Source organism: Sylvia atricapilla, chromosome 3 (assembly GCF_009819655.1).
Source record: "Sylvia atricapilla isolate bSylAtr1 chromosome 3, bSylAtr1.pri, whole genome shotgun sequence".
NCBI lineage: Eukaryota > Metazoa > Chordata > Aves > Passeriformes > Sylviidae > Sylvia > Sylvia atricapilla.
Genome location: NC_089142.1, coordinates 78,635,343 through 78,649,311, shown reverse-complemented (window position 1 = coordinate 78,649,311; position 13,969 = coordinate 78,635,343). Strand labels below are relative to the sequence as shown.

Sequence of the window (13,969 nt, the reverse complement as noted above, 5' to 3'; positions counted from 1 at the left end):
GTGTAACTCTTTCTTCCTGAGACCATTAATAACCAACCACGTGGATAATGAACCTACACTAACCACTACTATCTCTTTCCTTAATTCTAGAATGCACAAACTTTCTCTTAAAACGCTTTTGAAAAACACAGAAAACCCACAAACAAAAACCCAAGAATGCAAAAGAAAAGACTTTAGCAAAACCAAACTCATTTTGCTTCTCTGAAAATAGCCTAACTTTAAATTCTGAAATCATTCTCTATGTGGACCAAGACACAACTCCAGGAAACAAATAAACCAACCCCAAACCCCACAACTGACAAGTACTGATTTTCTTAGACTTCACAAGTCATTCCATCCTGAATGCTTTCTCAGATGTTATTGCTAATTAAACATGTTGCTTTTCATGTTTAAACTGCAGTTCCCTCTCAGATTCAAAAGCGAATTCTGGTAAAAGAAAAAAATGTATGTTTTAATGAAGAATTTCATTTTAAGTTTTCCATAAAAAAATTACTTTCCCCTCAATAATCAAAATGAACTAGATTCTTTGCAGTTATTTGACCAACCAGTAAGCTGATGCCATGATACATGAAAACCATACCATAATTTTTACTTCTACAGACATAGAAAATTTACATTGACTTGAAACCTTGGTAAGGGTCAGTCTGTGAAGACTTCAATACATAGTCCAACATCCCACAGCTCGTGAGGATGAGTGACTGTATTTCCTCCAAATACAGTGAACCAATTTCTAAACCTGAAGCTATTCTAAACTTCAAGCTTCATTTCTTCAGCAGGCTTAGTGAACATACTGTATTATACAGAACTTAACAGAAAAGTCTCAAACATTAGTTCACAGTCCATAAGTGACAGGTAAGATGTGAAAAGACTCTCTTTAAAAATGCCATAGAGCTCATTGGTTTTTTAGTTTTAAGTCTTAAAACTACCACAAAAACAATCACATCCATCATCTCATCTGCTTCAATTTTTAGGAAACACAATTAACGGAATAAACGTTAATTTTAAAGAAGAATGCTGATTGCATGTATTTATGTGATCACATGAACAAATGACAGCAAAGTATAGATCACGAGTGAGGTTAAGGCATTTGACTAAAGAAATGAAAAAAAATTTTAACTACATTAGAGTTCTTCCAGTTACATTTCTTCCTTCTACAAGCTATAAAACCATTACAAGCGTATTTCAGTAGTGTACTCTACGACAAACTTTTACAGGTAATTTGAAGCATCAATAATTTTTAAAAAAATATTGAAGAATAATTATTGACATGCAATGTTATGAACAACACCTTCAAACTAGGCTCAGACTGTAAAAAGAGAACATCTGATACCTTAAAAACTATGCTTCAGGATATATCAAAAATATTAGTCAGTATGGAATAGTAAAGAGACAATTTTAGAAAAATTTTCTCTAACTTAGAGCAATAAAGATGGCAAAGCATAACTTGTATGCACAAACTTAGAAATGTATATATAATTCCTCTTATGCACACATGCTTGGACAGAACATCATAAAGATGCATTAATGATCTGCATGTGTACATACACAGTCATATACTTTGCTTATAGGCACCTCATTAATCTGACTTTTTCTGTTCTTCGTAACTTTTTCAATTATTTTTTCCACTCACTGTTGCGGTATCAATGATTGTTTTCTCTCTTCCTTCAATATCTTCTTCATCTTCCTCATCACTAAAGTCTGCAGCTGCATTTTCAAGAAACTTGAAGGTCTCTAGCAGAGAGGCAGAGTCAGTCAATTCAGGCTTCCTAAACAACAACAACAACAACCACCATCATGAGACAAAAGAAATCACAATGAAGTCTCTTTTGCATTTATTAACCTGTCCTGTATTATTATGTCCAACAACATGTAAGACTAAAACAAGCCTACAAGTAAAAATGGACTGTTAACAGATAAAAACACTTGTGGCTAAGGAACTAAATAATAGACATAAACTGCACTATTAGAACCAACAACTATACTTAGTATGGCTGCCATTACTAGGACAGACACTTTGATTTTTTATTTTTGAAGCATTTTAAAGCAACATTCATCTGACACATGCTCAAAGCAACACCAATACTTTTATGCCACTATTGAAAGCCTCACCAACAGGGACATGAGCCACAGCTACCAAGCTGGGTTCTCACATGTACATCAGGGTACAGGAAAACTTTTCCCCTTCTAGCTAATATTCCTTATCTTGCTGAGAAACACCAGCCTCTTGATCTATCATTCATTAGCTTTTATGACATGATAAATATAACACTATAAAAGAATTTAATGGGAAAATACAATTGATGACTAAATAATATTTCAATTTACATCAAACGAATAAGGAAATGAATAAAGATTGGGTAAAATTATGACTGCACTGGCAGAAATTTAGGCAGGGCCTCAGAACAGGAAGCATAAAGGTTGTTATATTAACAACCAAAGAGGAAGAATCCAAGAAACAAGACTGTAACAATTATTAAAACTCTGACAGAAGTACAGATAAAGCAGTCCTAAAATTATCAGCAGGATCGGTGATTTCTATGCAGAAGATGCACTTCTCCATTAACCCCTGAAAGATATGGTGGTGAACCAAAATGATTCATTTTTAATTGTTACAGTTACTTCAGCAAAACCTGGTACATTCTTTAGATGGCTTTACAGCAGTGAAGACAAGCTTTATTGTTTTCTTACCTTTAATCAGTAGTCAGCTTTTCATAGTTCATCACTAAATGCACGTCATCTTGATTTCAACCACTGAAACAGCAGAAGTCTCTCCCTCTCTCTTTTCAGAACTGTAGCTCTAAACTGTCTTGTGCAGTTACCCTTACTATCAGCAAGTGCCTTGCCTCTGCTAACCTTTTCAAAAGGTTCAATCAGCTAACACACCTATACAGTAAGGCTGTGTGAACTCCCTGCAGTGTGAACACCTGATCATCCGTCCATCACACACTTCCTCCAGTGTTTCGTCATAACACTTTCCAAAGATCTAGTACAGGAAGCGTCCAAGGGCAAAGGCTTTGATGTGTAACAAGGCATGATAAACAGTACACTTCCTTCTCTCCTCAAGCAGTTCTGTTCTTACATGACAACAATCAGCAGAAGTGGCTTCACCATAGCCCCAGTAGATCTGCATTTCATTAAGACAATTTGCTACTCTACTTGTTTTTCATTTGGCCTCACCTTTATTGCCCAAAAGATACCAGTACAAATTTCATTCACCATTAGAAATTCTGCATACACTGCAGCATAATATACCATGATGTCCAGTTTTCATGGTAGCTGGTTCTTCTGAGAATATTCCTTCCACTCTTCTAGATCTTAACTTAGATAAGAACAATCTTAAGCATGTTTCAGAATTGCCCGGCTTCCTGCAGTATTGTGACCTTTGTTTCTATGACAAATCTGAAAACACTCTGTATTATTTTTAATTTTCCTTAAGTAATCACTACTTGGGCAGCCTATAACACCTCATTAATCTGTAGCAATAATGTACATTTTCACAGAAATTGTACAAGTATGATTGCCTTGCTCTTTCCAACAGAAAAATCTTGATAAGACAAATTTGTAATGTGCTTCATTTGCCTAACTTCTTGAGTTGCAGCAAATTCTGAGTCCATCTATACTTTTATTTGACTAAAATGACCCAGCTACAACTATTTCTTCTTTTCCTCTGTATTTTGCCATGTAAAAATCTGCCATGTAAAAACACTATGGCTGATCTGTAATAGCAATTATCAGACATACTCCAGTAAACAGCAATCTATGAACTAATACCAAACATGGAATATAGAATTTCAATTAAGAGAACTTACTATTAAGAAACAGATATCCTTCTATTAGTCCAAGTATTTGCAGTAATTCATACCAGACATGGCTCTGTACACATTTGCTCCTAAGCCTGGCTCTCTCACACTGAAGTTCAAAGTAACTACCAAAAGAGGTTATAACTTTTTTTATTAACTGCTCTGATTTCAACTATCCTACTAACTATTACACGTTTTAGTGGGCAGGATATATTCATAAAACAATGAATCTGCACTTACGTGGGGAGCAAGGGTAAATAGGCATCTCAAGCAATGGGGGAACATGTTAGCTTATTTATCGTGTATTTCAAAACTCTTGCATAGTACAAAAATGTACAGTCAGCGTAGTGCCACAGAAGATTATTTGTGCTAAGACGCAACTTCCAAGAAAGAATTCTTAAGAACCAAAAAAACAAGAAAACAGAAGAGACAGAATATTTAAACTATTCAAAGGAAGACAGTTTCAGCTGATTTCCTATACTGTACCCCAATAAACTTTAGCAGCCAAATCAAAGGTAATTTTATAATTTGAGCTATTTGTCATCCTTTAGCAGCATATGAACATAACGCATTTTAGATAATGCTGTCAGCATGAATACTTAGGAAGAACAAAATGTATTGAAGGAAAATGTCTGCCCTTAGCTAATTTTTACTATGTACTTTGATGGAAATTTCAAGTTTGCTTGTTTCATTAATTTTCCATCTGGTTACTTACTTTCTCTTAGGGGGTCATTCACAAAGCAACATAAAAAAGCAGAGGGGTCAAAAATATATTCAGAGATGGGATAGTAAAATAACTAACTTTAAATTCCATTTTAGAAAAAGAAACACAATTCGACATTTCCAGGGCTTTTGTAGCTTCAAGTATTTTTTTAAAAAATCAATGGGTGAAAATGATAGAATCAAACTCCAAAAGGGTGGAATGATACAAACTGTGGCATTACAAGCACGAGTGAGGCAAGACTACAGGAAGGTTCAGGGCCTGTTGCAAATAGAGACCAAAATCCCTAAAAAGGACAATTCAACAAGGACAATTCCTTAAGGGAGAACATGTTTTCAAAGTGCAAGAACTTAGGAGCAGCTTTTTCCTTCCTCCCCAGCCATACTATTTAAACAAAACCAGCTGGGGAAGAATAAACCAGAACCTGCCAAAACAGAGACCATAGGGCAGTCAGAGTGTGGCAGGGCCTCCACAATCTGGTGCTCCTCAGCTGCTTGTTCTGAATCTCTTTCCCACTGCTCCTTTCCCAGTCAGACTCTGCAACAGCACTCTTGCATGCTTTTCTCTCCAGCACCTAACTTTGGCTTCTTTCCTTGAAGGTCTCACCCCAGTTGATTCAGCACTTCCTACCCAACCAATCCAACAAAAATCATTTAAACAGGCTCGTGTCTTCTATCATGTACTGTTAATTCCGTCCATTACACCCTCCTTTCCAGCAGCCTTATCCAAGTAGAGAGGAAATTCTTTGGGGCAGAGAGATTATCTCGCTACTCCTGCCTACCCACAATTAGGTACAACAGGACTAACTGCTTCTCATGAGCATAACTATAAAGTACTGCTAGAAGGTAACTGTATCTAGACCAATACTGCTGGGTTTTCCATCTTACTACAATGGAGGGGCAGTGCACAGATTTTGTGAATATCATTCTTGAAACAGGAAACTTCTGATTCCCAAAATTAAGAAATGTTTTCCTGTTTAAAACACAAAATTCTTGTTACAAATGGGATGGTAAAAGAAGTACTTAAGTCCCTTAAAGTAACATGAAACTGAAATCACATGAGTGTTTTCCTCCTCAGGAGAAGCTGACAGAATTCTGCGCAGCTGTGATGGCTGTGAAAATCTGAGCCCAATTTGTCTTTTACAGGCTGTTCAATTATTCAGGTTTGTGTTAACCCCTTGGCCCCATTAAGACTAAAAATACTAACACCTTCCCATGAAACAAAACAAAACAAACAAACAAAAAAATATTTGTGGATATTCCACATACACTATTAAAATAAAGCAAGCCTGGCTCTGCTGGGCTCTGCAGGCATAACACCAACTCTTCATTTTCTGCCCAACCATGACATGCCTCGACACAAGTATTTTAAAAATCCAGTTGGTTCTGACACTGAAATAGTACCAGGTTTAAAAAATGTATACTTCAGACTGAATGTACTTGCTCTCAATATTTAATATTCATGATCTTAACACAATTCCTGTTTCTTAATGAGTGAAATGCAGAAGCCATAACCTACAGGCAAGGTGCAATTTTTTTGGGGAAACTAAAACAGAATGCTGATGATACCTTTTCTGCTCCCAGTGTGATCCAGGACATTTCAAATTGCAAAGTCAAGTTTAACTTAGACTAAAGTCACATTACAGACATGGATTTTCTTTGTAACTAACACAATCTATATTTCTATCATTACCTTCTCCTCTGCTGATAATAACTCTGCAAAGTCTGTGGTCATGTCCAGGGAGAGCCTAAACTTCTCCCATGAACTGTCCAACCACAAGGCCCTTAACTGCCTCCTTCCTACTCGCAGACTCAAAGGAAAGAGTAGAGGCCTTTTTATTTTGTTCCTTTTATCCAAGACATACACAATTTATCTTAAATAAAACCAAGATTTTATTGATAAATTCAGAAGCAGGAAGAAATACCACAATAAAGTTAAAAAAATACAAGTTCAGCTTAGGTTGAGAAATGTTCCTGGGAGCTTGTACAGCTGGAAAGAACCTGTTGAGACCCAGCATTCCAAGCTGTTCTACCATACTCTTTCTTGAGCCATTTTCTTTGTTTCAGTTTCCTACTGCTATCAAAACAGTTACTGCATAGTCTTCATAAGTTTTATTAATTCCCCACAAAATTTAGTTATTGCGTTTTAAAACAGTCTTTTCAATGTGGCTAGTTAAATTCTACCAAACTGTACTCATTAAATAAATGCATCAAAATTCAAAGGGGAGTGATATTAAGAACAGTTCATTAGATGTTCAACACTGTAAAATTTTTCATAATGCAGCACAGAAAATATCAAAATAACTTATAAAACTATGGAACACTTACAATCATCAAAATTTACACACAATGAACACAGGCCAGGCTAACAGTCGGTCACAACCTTTGAAATCGCTTATGAATTCACACCACACAATGCAAGAACTAGTGCAGTATGTATTACAACTGGTAAGCAACACTTACAAAATGGTTTGGATATAAACTGGAATCGGAAAGGAATGACACTTAAAAAGTAAGGACCACTTCTCTTGCCAAATCTAGTCAGCTAACTATAATATATCAAACAAACAAGTGTTATAAAAAATAACCTTCATATTTGAGGTACCAGAGTAACTTTTTAAAGTTATTTCTCCATTCATCTCCCCTCTCTTTGCTTCTCTCTCTCCAACTGCACAACTTCTCTCTTTCTCCCCATATTTTCTGAACTGTAAGTCTTATGTGACATTTCCAAGAAGCACCTCTCAAACTCTTAAGCCACAGAATGGTGCCAATTAAAAGTGTGGTCCATTTGTACTTCTTTCTTCACACAAAACCCTCAATTTATCAACTTTTTTTTTTTTTTTTTTGCTTTAGTGCATCTGCTGGAAGTATCCAGATCTGGCTTAAATCAAGGTAACTTTGAAACACCTGTTAGGTCACTGCAAGATGGAGGCAGAGAGAAACAGAAAAAAGGTGAAAAAAATCCAAAATCCATTTGCCTTATTGTCTTTACTTTGGATTTTTTTCTTTTATTTTAGTAATTCAACATCTACTTGCATACTATTTTGGAAGTCTTTTTCATAGCAAGTATTACCTGAGGTTTACAAATTCAGAAGTATTTTCCCAAATAAACCATTTTATAAGCTAGTCAACAAACAACATTTATCAGTCAGTATGCAGCATTTTCATTACTTGGGCCAGTGTTAATAGGATTTAGAGATGCAAAAGAGTTACTAAGGTCTTCTGGCATACAAAGATTTTCATTCACTGAAGTGTCAGTTGGGATGACTTGTATATCAGAAAGATAAAGTTTTAAAAAATATTTAATTTTTGAAAACAACTTCAGATTTGCTCTCAAATGCTGATGTTTGATGCCCTCTTGCTCATGTAAAGTACAGGCAGTGGAAGCCCTTTGCAGTTCAATAGCAGCAGGTAAGTTTCAGAGAGAGACTGGTATATCACTCAGGGCCATTCTTCTTTAAGAAGTTTCCATTGGCTATTCACAGTTCTAATGATCAAACCCTTAGCAAGAACTAGTCAATACTGTTTTTATATATTGACATTCATATCTATGCATATATATATACACACATATTTGGTATCTCCTCATTCCTTTCCAGTTCTATTCCTTTATTATAGTTGCTTCCACTCATACTCAATGGTAGTCAAATACACACCTTCAAGAAGGTAAACTAATTTGACTGTTTAGGTTTCACTCAGTAGGATAAAGCTTCTAAAAATGAGGTAATAAATGAACTAAAGATACTTCAATACCTTCATGTTTTCAAGGCTACAAGCTACATTTGCAGGCAACTTTCGTTTCTGTTTCAGTTTGCTGGGGGAAAGCACCCATTCCTCTCACTGCAAGTGTTAGGAATTTAAACCATTATTATGAGGTTATTATTTTAGTATCTGTTTTTGAGTCCAGTCATGCCAAGTGGTACTTATCTTTTGCAATGCAAGTGAGCTGATTGAAGAAACTGAAAACTGATTTCCTTTTAGATTCCATGAAATAAGTGAAAACAGGACTATATCTAGCTCACGTTATCATATTAACATTTCATTTATGGATTCAAAATCTTGCAGGGTGCATTCAAAATCCACATGATGTCTTTCTTGAGTGCTAAAGTTTTCAAGAGGATCTGTACATCAGCAAATAAATAGGCAGTGTAAGAATACAAGTCTGGCCACACATGTAGCAGCTAGTAACACAAAGTCTGAGGCTACTTCACCTGAGGATGAAGAGAAACTGATTTGGTTTAAAACAGAGTCACACAATAGTGGTTTGTTGATCACAGTACCAATGGAAGGGGAACTTCTCTGATGTAACTGCAATCATTTAGGATATACAAAACTGTGCTCTGAGGGACCAGACAGCAATTTTCTAAAATACCTAGAGCCTAGCTGAAGTCGCATTACATAATCTCTGCTGCAAATAAATATTATTGTATTAAGCATTTCCACACATTAACCATCATATGCTTCTACATACCAAAGCACACAGCATCAGTTTCACAATAATCACCCCATTCTCACTAGCCTTTTGCACAAAAAGGCTCAACTCCATGTTGATATGCCAAACACTGAGTGTCCAAACATCGGCTGTTGAAATAGGTATAAAGGACAGGCAAGAAGATATAACTCATATTACAGGCAAGTGCTGCTGTAACAAACAACTTTAAAATCTGTAAAAGCTCTAATAACCTTAAGAGAGGAAAAATATCCTCCACACCCACCATGAAGTAAACACTTCACACATCCCCGAGGTCAGAGGAAAAATGCCAGGAATTATCTTTAAAACAATCAAAGGCATTAGAAAATATTAAAAAATAAGAAATGTGTGGGTTTCCACTGTGCTCAGAAGTACAGTCAGAGCAAGTCACAGAGGTATTTCAGAGGGAGGCTGAGTTGCAGCAACAAGCACTATGCACAGATTAGTACACTTACACACAAACTGCTAAAATCAGACTGTGTTGAGAAGTAGATTAGCTTTTCCATTCTTTCCCTGGAATTTTTTGCAATACTAATTTATTATGTGCTCCACCACTTTCATTTCACCAAGAAAGTACTGGTTTTTACTACCAAATAAATAATGAAAACATAAAGGATTTTGTTTCCTCCTGTCATTACTCCCTCTTTCATCTCAAAGAGATAACCATATGGCAGCATAAAAGCATCAAATACCATCTCTCTCCTCTCTTTGGAATTTATCACATGAATGTTCAGTTGTACAGAAGGCAGTTGAGCCAATCTGTTCTTTTTTCAATTTACAATGCTATTTGGAGAAATCTTTAAGGAAATTAAAAGCTAGTGTGCCTTCCATTGTCCTATTCTGGAAACACATCACTAAATCCATATTTCTTCTGGTTTTCACTGTACCTTTTTCCCCTCTATTGTACATTATCTTCATCACATTCATCCACATTCTTTCCAAGCTCCTATTGATTTGTCTTTACTGTTTCTCAATCCCAAGGTTCCTCTTTACTCCAGTCCTGTACTCTACTTCTCACATTTTTCACTCAATGTAAACAGTTTTCTAAAACACAGACTTGAAATGCACAGCTTCAACTGCATGCATATTATGTTCTTCCAAGATCAAACAGACCAAACACACTATGTGTCTTTTCTCTCTTCAACAGAGGTGTATTCCTTGTTGGACTACATCCATTTTCATGCATCACTTTCTGCCCAGTGCTCTGCTCTACAAATGTAACTAGAACATCTTCAGGTTGACCAGTGTCTTCAGACCTGCTAGCAGATATTTGACATTATGTCCATTACGTGTTTTAAACCAGAAAATCTGCCAAACTGCTGAGCAGTTCACAGGCTTCCTTGGTGATAGCAAAGCTTTCTCCTGTGAAGAGTTTCACTGTACCCATACAGTCACAGAGAGTCTTCAGTCTGCATTTTAGTTTGCAACTGTCCCAATGTCTCATGGTCCTGACAAATACTCACGTGCCCTTAAACTTCCTGGAACTGCACTAAAGTTTTGTTTGGTTTCTCGTTCTTCCAATTTCTCACCATAACTTTCCCCTTCCACCAAACTGCAGACACTTGTTCATTGCACTCCTTCCAACTGCAAAAGTCTGGTGTAGCCTAAATCCATTTTTCACTTTACATGCACACAAGAAATAACAAGAGGCTGCCACAGGAATTGCCAGTTCTTTTGCCCTTGCAGTAGGCAGCCGAGCACTGGTGAGGTTGCTTCAAAGGATGCACCTTCCTCAACTCTAAGCCAGATTTTACCTGAGTCACCTAAATTTTTTTCAAGTTCTGCCAACCAGGTAGGACAGCATTAAATTAGGTTTTCAAACACTCACTAAAAATTTCAGTTGAGTTGAGGAGTAACATCCACGTGCCTTAGACCTGTGTCATCTATTCAATGCTATACTTTTCAAAGAGAAGCTTTCTATATAAGCTGAAGTAATGCTGGCATTATAAGAGGCAGGTAACAGGTTAATATGAGCTTATTTCTGATTTTGCATTTACCACAAAGCTGCACTTTGAAATCTCAGAAGCAAGTAATGATGCAGTTGGAAGAAGGTGAATAGTACCACACGTCACAGAAAGAGTGAGGTAGCACAAGATGAAATAGCTGTTAAATAACAGGCAATTTCTGCCAGGAAGCAAGCCACAGACTGCTTCCTGAAAGAAAAATTGAAAGAGGAGGTCTGAAAAGTATGACTGAAGCACCCAGAAGAATCACAGCATTGAGAGGTAGTCCTGTACTTAGACTGATCAAGGAATTCTAGTAGAATCCTGACTTTTTCCTTCCAATGAGGAAGATCTCAGTGGACATTTAGAAATTCAAAATCATCCATAAAGACTGACATGACTATGTTGAACAAAAATTCGTGGAATATTTTTCCACTGTAAAGCCCTGCAGTCCCTTCTTGTTTATTATGTTATCAAAACACTTCTCTAAGCTCTGTAATGCAGTCTGCCATCTCAGGCATCACAAGCAAGAGCAGTTTTTCAAAGTGCACAGCCTGACCAGCCTTGCAGCTGACAAGCTTGTATAGCCACAATGGAAGGGAATTAATTTTTCTCCATCAGTGAATAAGCTCAGCCAGGGGGTAAACTACAAAGTGTTAAACCTAATGTCAGATCTATCCCAAAACCAAGCAGATAGGAAAGAAATGCAAATACATCCAAAACTGCTGTATCAAAACCACTGTCCCAATATTTTACCTATCAAATAACTACCTTAATACACATATCCACCTTTTTCAAAACTATGTAAATACATGTAAATAAATTTGGAAGTGTAAGAGAAGAAGCAGAAATCAAACCAAAATTGTTATTGCAAGCTATCAAGCATCCCTTGTTCTTCAAAACAAAGCTGCTGTACATAAACAACATGACTTCTCAACTATGTAGCAGCACAACATATTTTAGTAGCTTGCAGGTTTTTTCACATATTCAAGTTTTCTATCTCACAGCATTATATTTAATTACATAACGAGGAACTTCTGCCCTTATGTAACTTGTTGGCCTGAAGTTGCTGCAGCTATCAGGAGAGGATAAACAAAATCTTACACATGCTTTTTAGAAGATAGGATACACATATAACAACATTAGGTCTTAAAAAATAAAGGTCTTGAATTTTGCCCCATGAGTATAGAAAAGGAAAAAAGAGTGAGGATTTCTGGGGAAAGCTGTGGTACTACTGAAATAGCTATGTCATCTATTGTTCCTACATTTCTTCATAATTTTCATCGTTCCTATATTTCTTCACAATTTTCATTGTTTTTCCAGTTTTGCAACTATAATATCTATATAGATATTAGATATTTTAACTACAAAAATGAACAGATTGTTTTTCTGAAACCCTTACAGTTAACTTTTTTCTTTTTTAACTCTGCATGGAAAAAAGAAAATAAAAAAAAGCCTCTTAAGTTTTAACATTACTTAAGAGAAGAAGTAAGAACAAGCTTTTACTGTCTTTGTCTGACTTTCCATAGTATTAGAAATAATAAAACACAGAAATAAATACCTTACATTTCAGTCACATTTACGTATGTCTATTCATCAGTAGAAAACAAAAAACTTACAGGACTAAGAATGTAATGAGTGACTTTGTTTTTCAGATTTAGCCAAAAAACATCCTTCTCTTTTAGAGATTATCATGTCATAGTCAGCACAGACCAGAGGAGCAAAGCCTGTAACCTACACAGTAAAGTTTTCAGCCATACGAACAAACCATTAACTTGAAACAACAATGACTTCTAAACACTTAGCAATCATATCTCAGAAGAGGCTTGATTTGACTTAATGCTGTCATCTAAATGGAAAAATAAATTATGGTGCTTTTAAGACATGGATCTAAAGAATTACTTCCATACTTCTTGCTTAATATAATAAAATTAGTTAGAATTGATCTAATCTCGAACTAGGGAAAAATCCTAAAATCTTCTCAGTGAACAAAAATTTTCTTCAACACCACTAAATGCATTTTTGCAGACCAATAACAAAACCTTGATGCTTACCCGATCATTGCGTTCTCTTTAATCTGGCCCTCTGTTCCATTTACCATTGGCTCTTGATTCCTGTTCTCTTTTTCTGAAGCATCACTTGAGAGGCCCAATAAAGCTCGCACTCGTTTTGATTTCACATCCAATATTGTGTCGGTGTAGCCCACTTCTTGTAGATACCTGAAGGAAGAGAACTCATGCTAATCTTCTCTGCACATCTCACTTCTGCAAAACATGGAATGAAAACTTCTCCCTGAACTCATCCTCAATCCCTTAGCTTAGCAAACGACGGTGCTGAGCTAGTGAAACATGCTTGTAAATCATCCTGTACCAGCTGCAGAGGGATCGCCTCTTGCAGTACCAGCCTCTACAGTCACTGAGGAAAAAAAAAATCAGAGAGCCTGGCAGTCAGAGGTTATACAATACGTTATTCATTCATTTACTAAAATGGATGGAAAGGCACTTTCAATTAAAATACTTACAGCTGCTTTATAAAAATGACCACGGTTGCATGCACAACCATGGTCGTTTTATTCTTTGACACACAGAAACTAGATACAAGAAGCACCAGATATGTTCATTAAGTAAACATTATTAGAAGCCTAGAAAACAGAGAATAAAAACCAAATTCTATACCCATGGCTATTGGTAAGAGTTGTTATTTATGATATACTAGGCTTGATACAATCTTTGTCTTGCCTTTCTTTTATTCTGCAATGGATCTGCAAAAATCTGTCTTCCTTATAAAGACTGAACAGAAAAATCCTCGTATGAAAACCTCACAGCCAAAAGTTGGTTTAAAGTTGGACCTTTCATCAATATGCCATGTTGCCCTTGAGAGAAACAGGAGGAAAATAACAATTTAAAAAAAAGAAAAAAAAAAAAAAAATCGGTCTGCGTCCTTCCCTCTAGAACATGGAGTTAATAGCACTGAACTGATTAAACTGTCAATATTCTAGAGACAACTCTGAAGGAGGAAAATGCTATTTTACAGTG

General features: G+C 36.1%; 1 protein-coding gene across 4 annotated transcripts in view; it reads right to left on the bottom strand.

Moving 5' to 3' along the window:
* STRN (striatin) overlaps positions 1-13,969 on the bottom strand; it is a 63,059-nt gene that overhangs the window by 24,767 nt on the left and 24,323 nt on the right. For all 4 annotated transcript variants that reach the window (XM_066315923.1, XM_066315925.1, XM_066315926.1 and 1 more), the window contains exons 5-6: positions 12,989-13,153; positions 1,631-1,766 (exon numbers count right to left, since the gene is read on the bottom strand). In XM_066315923.1, the coding sequence (XP_066172020.1) occupies positions 1,631-1,766; positions 12,989-13,153 (301 nt within the window). The remainder of the gene's footprint in view (positions 1-1,630; positions 1,767-12,988; positions 13,154-13,969) is intronic.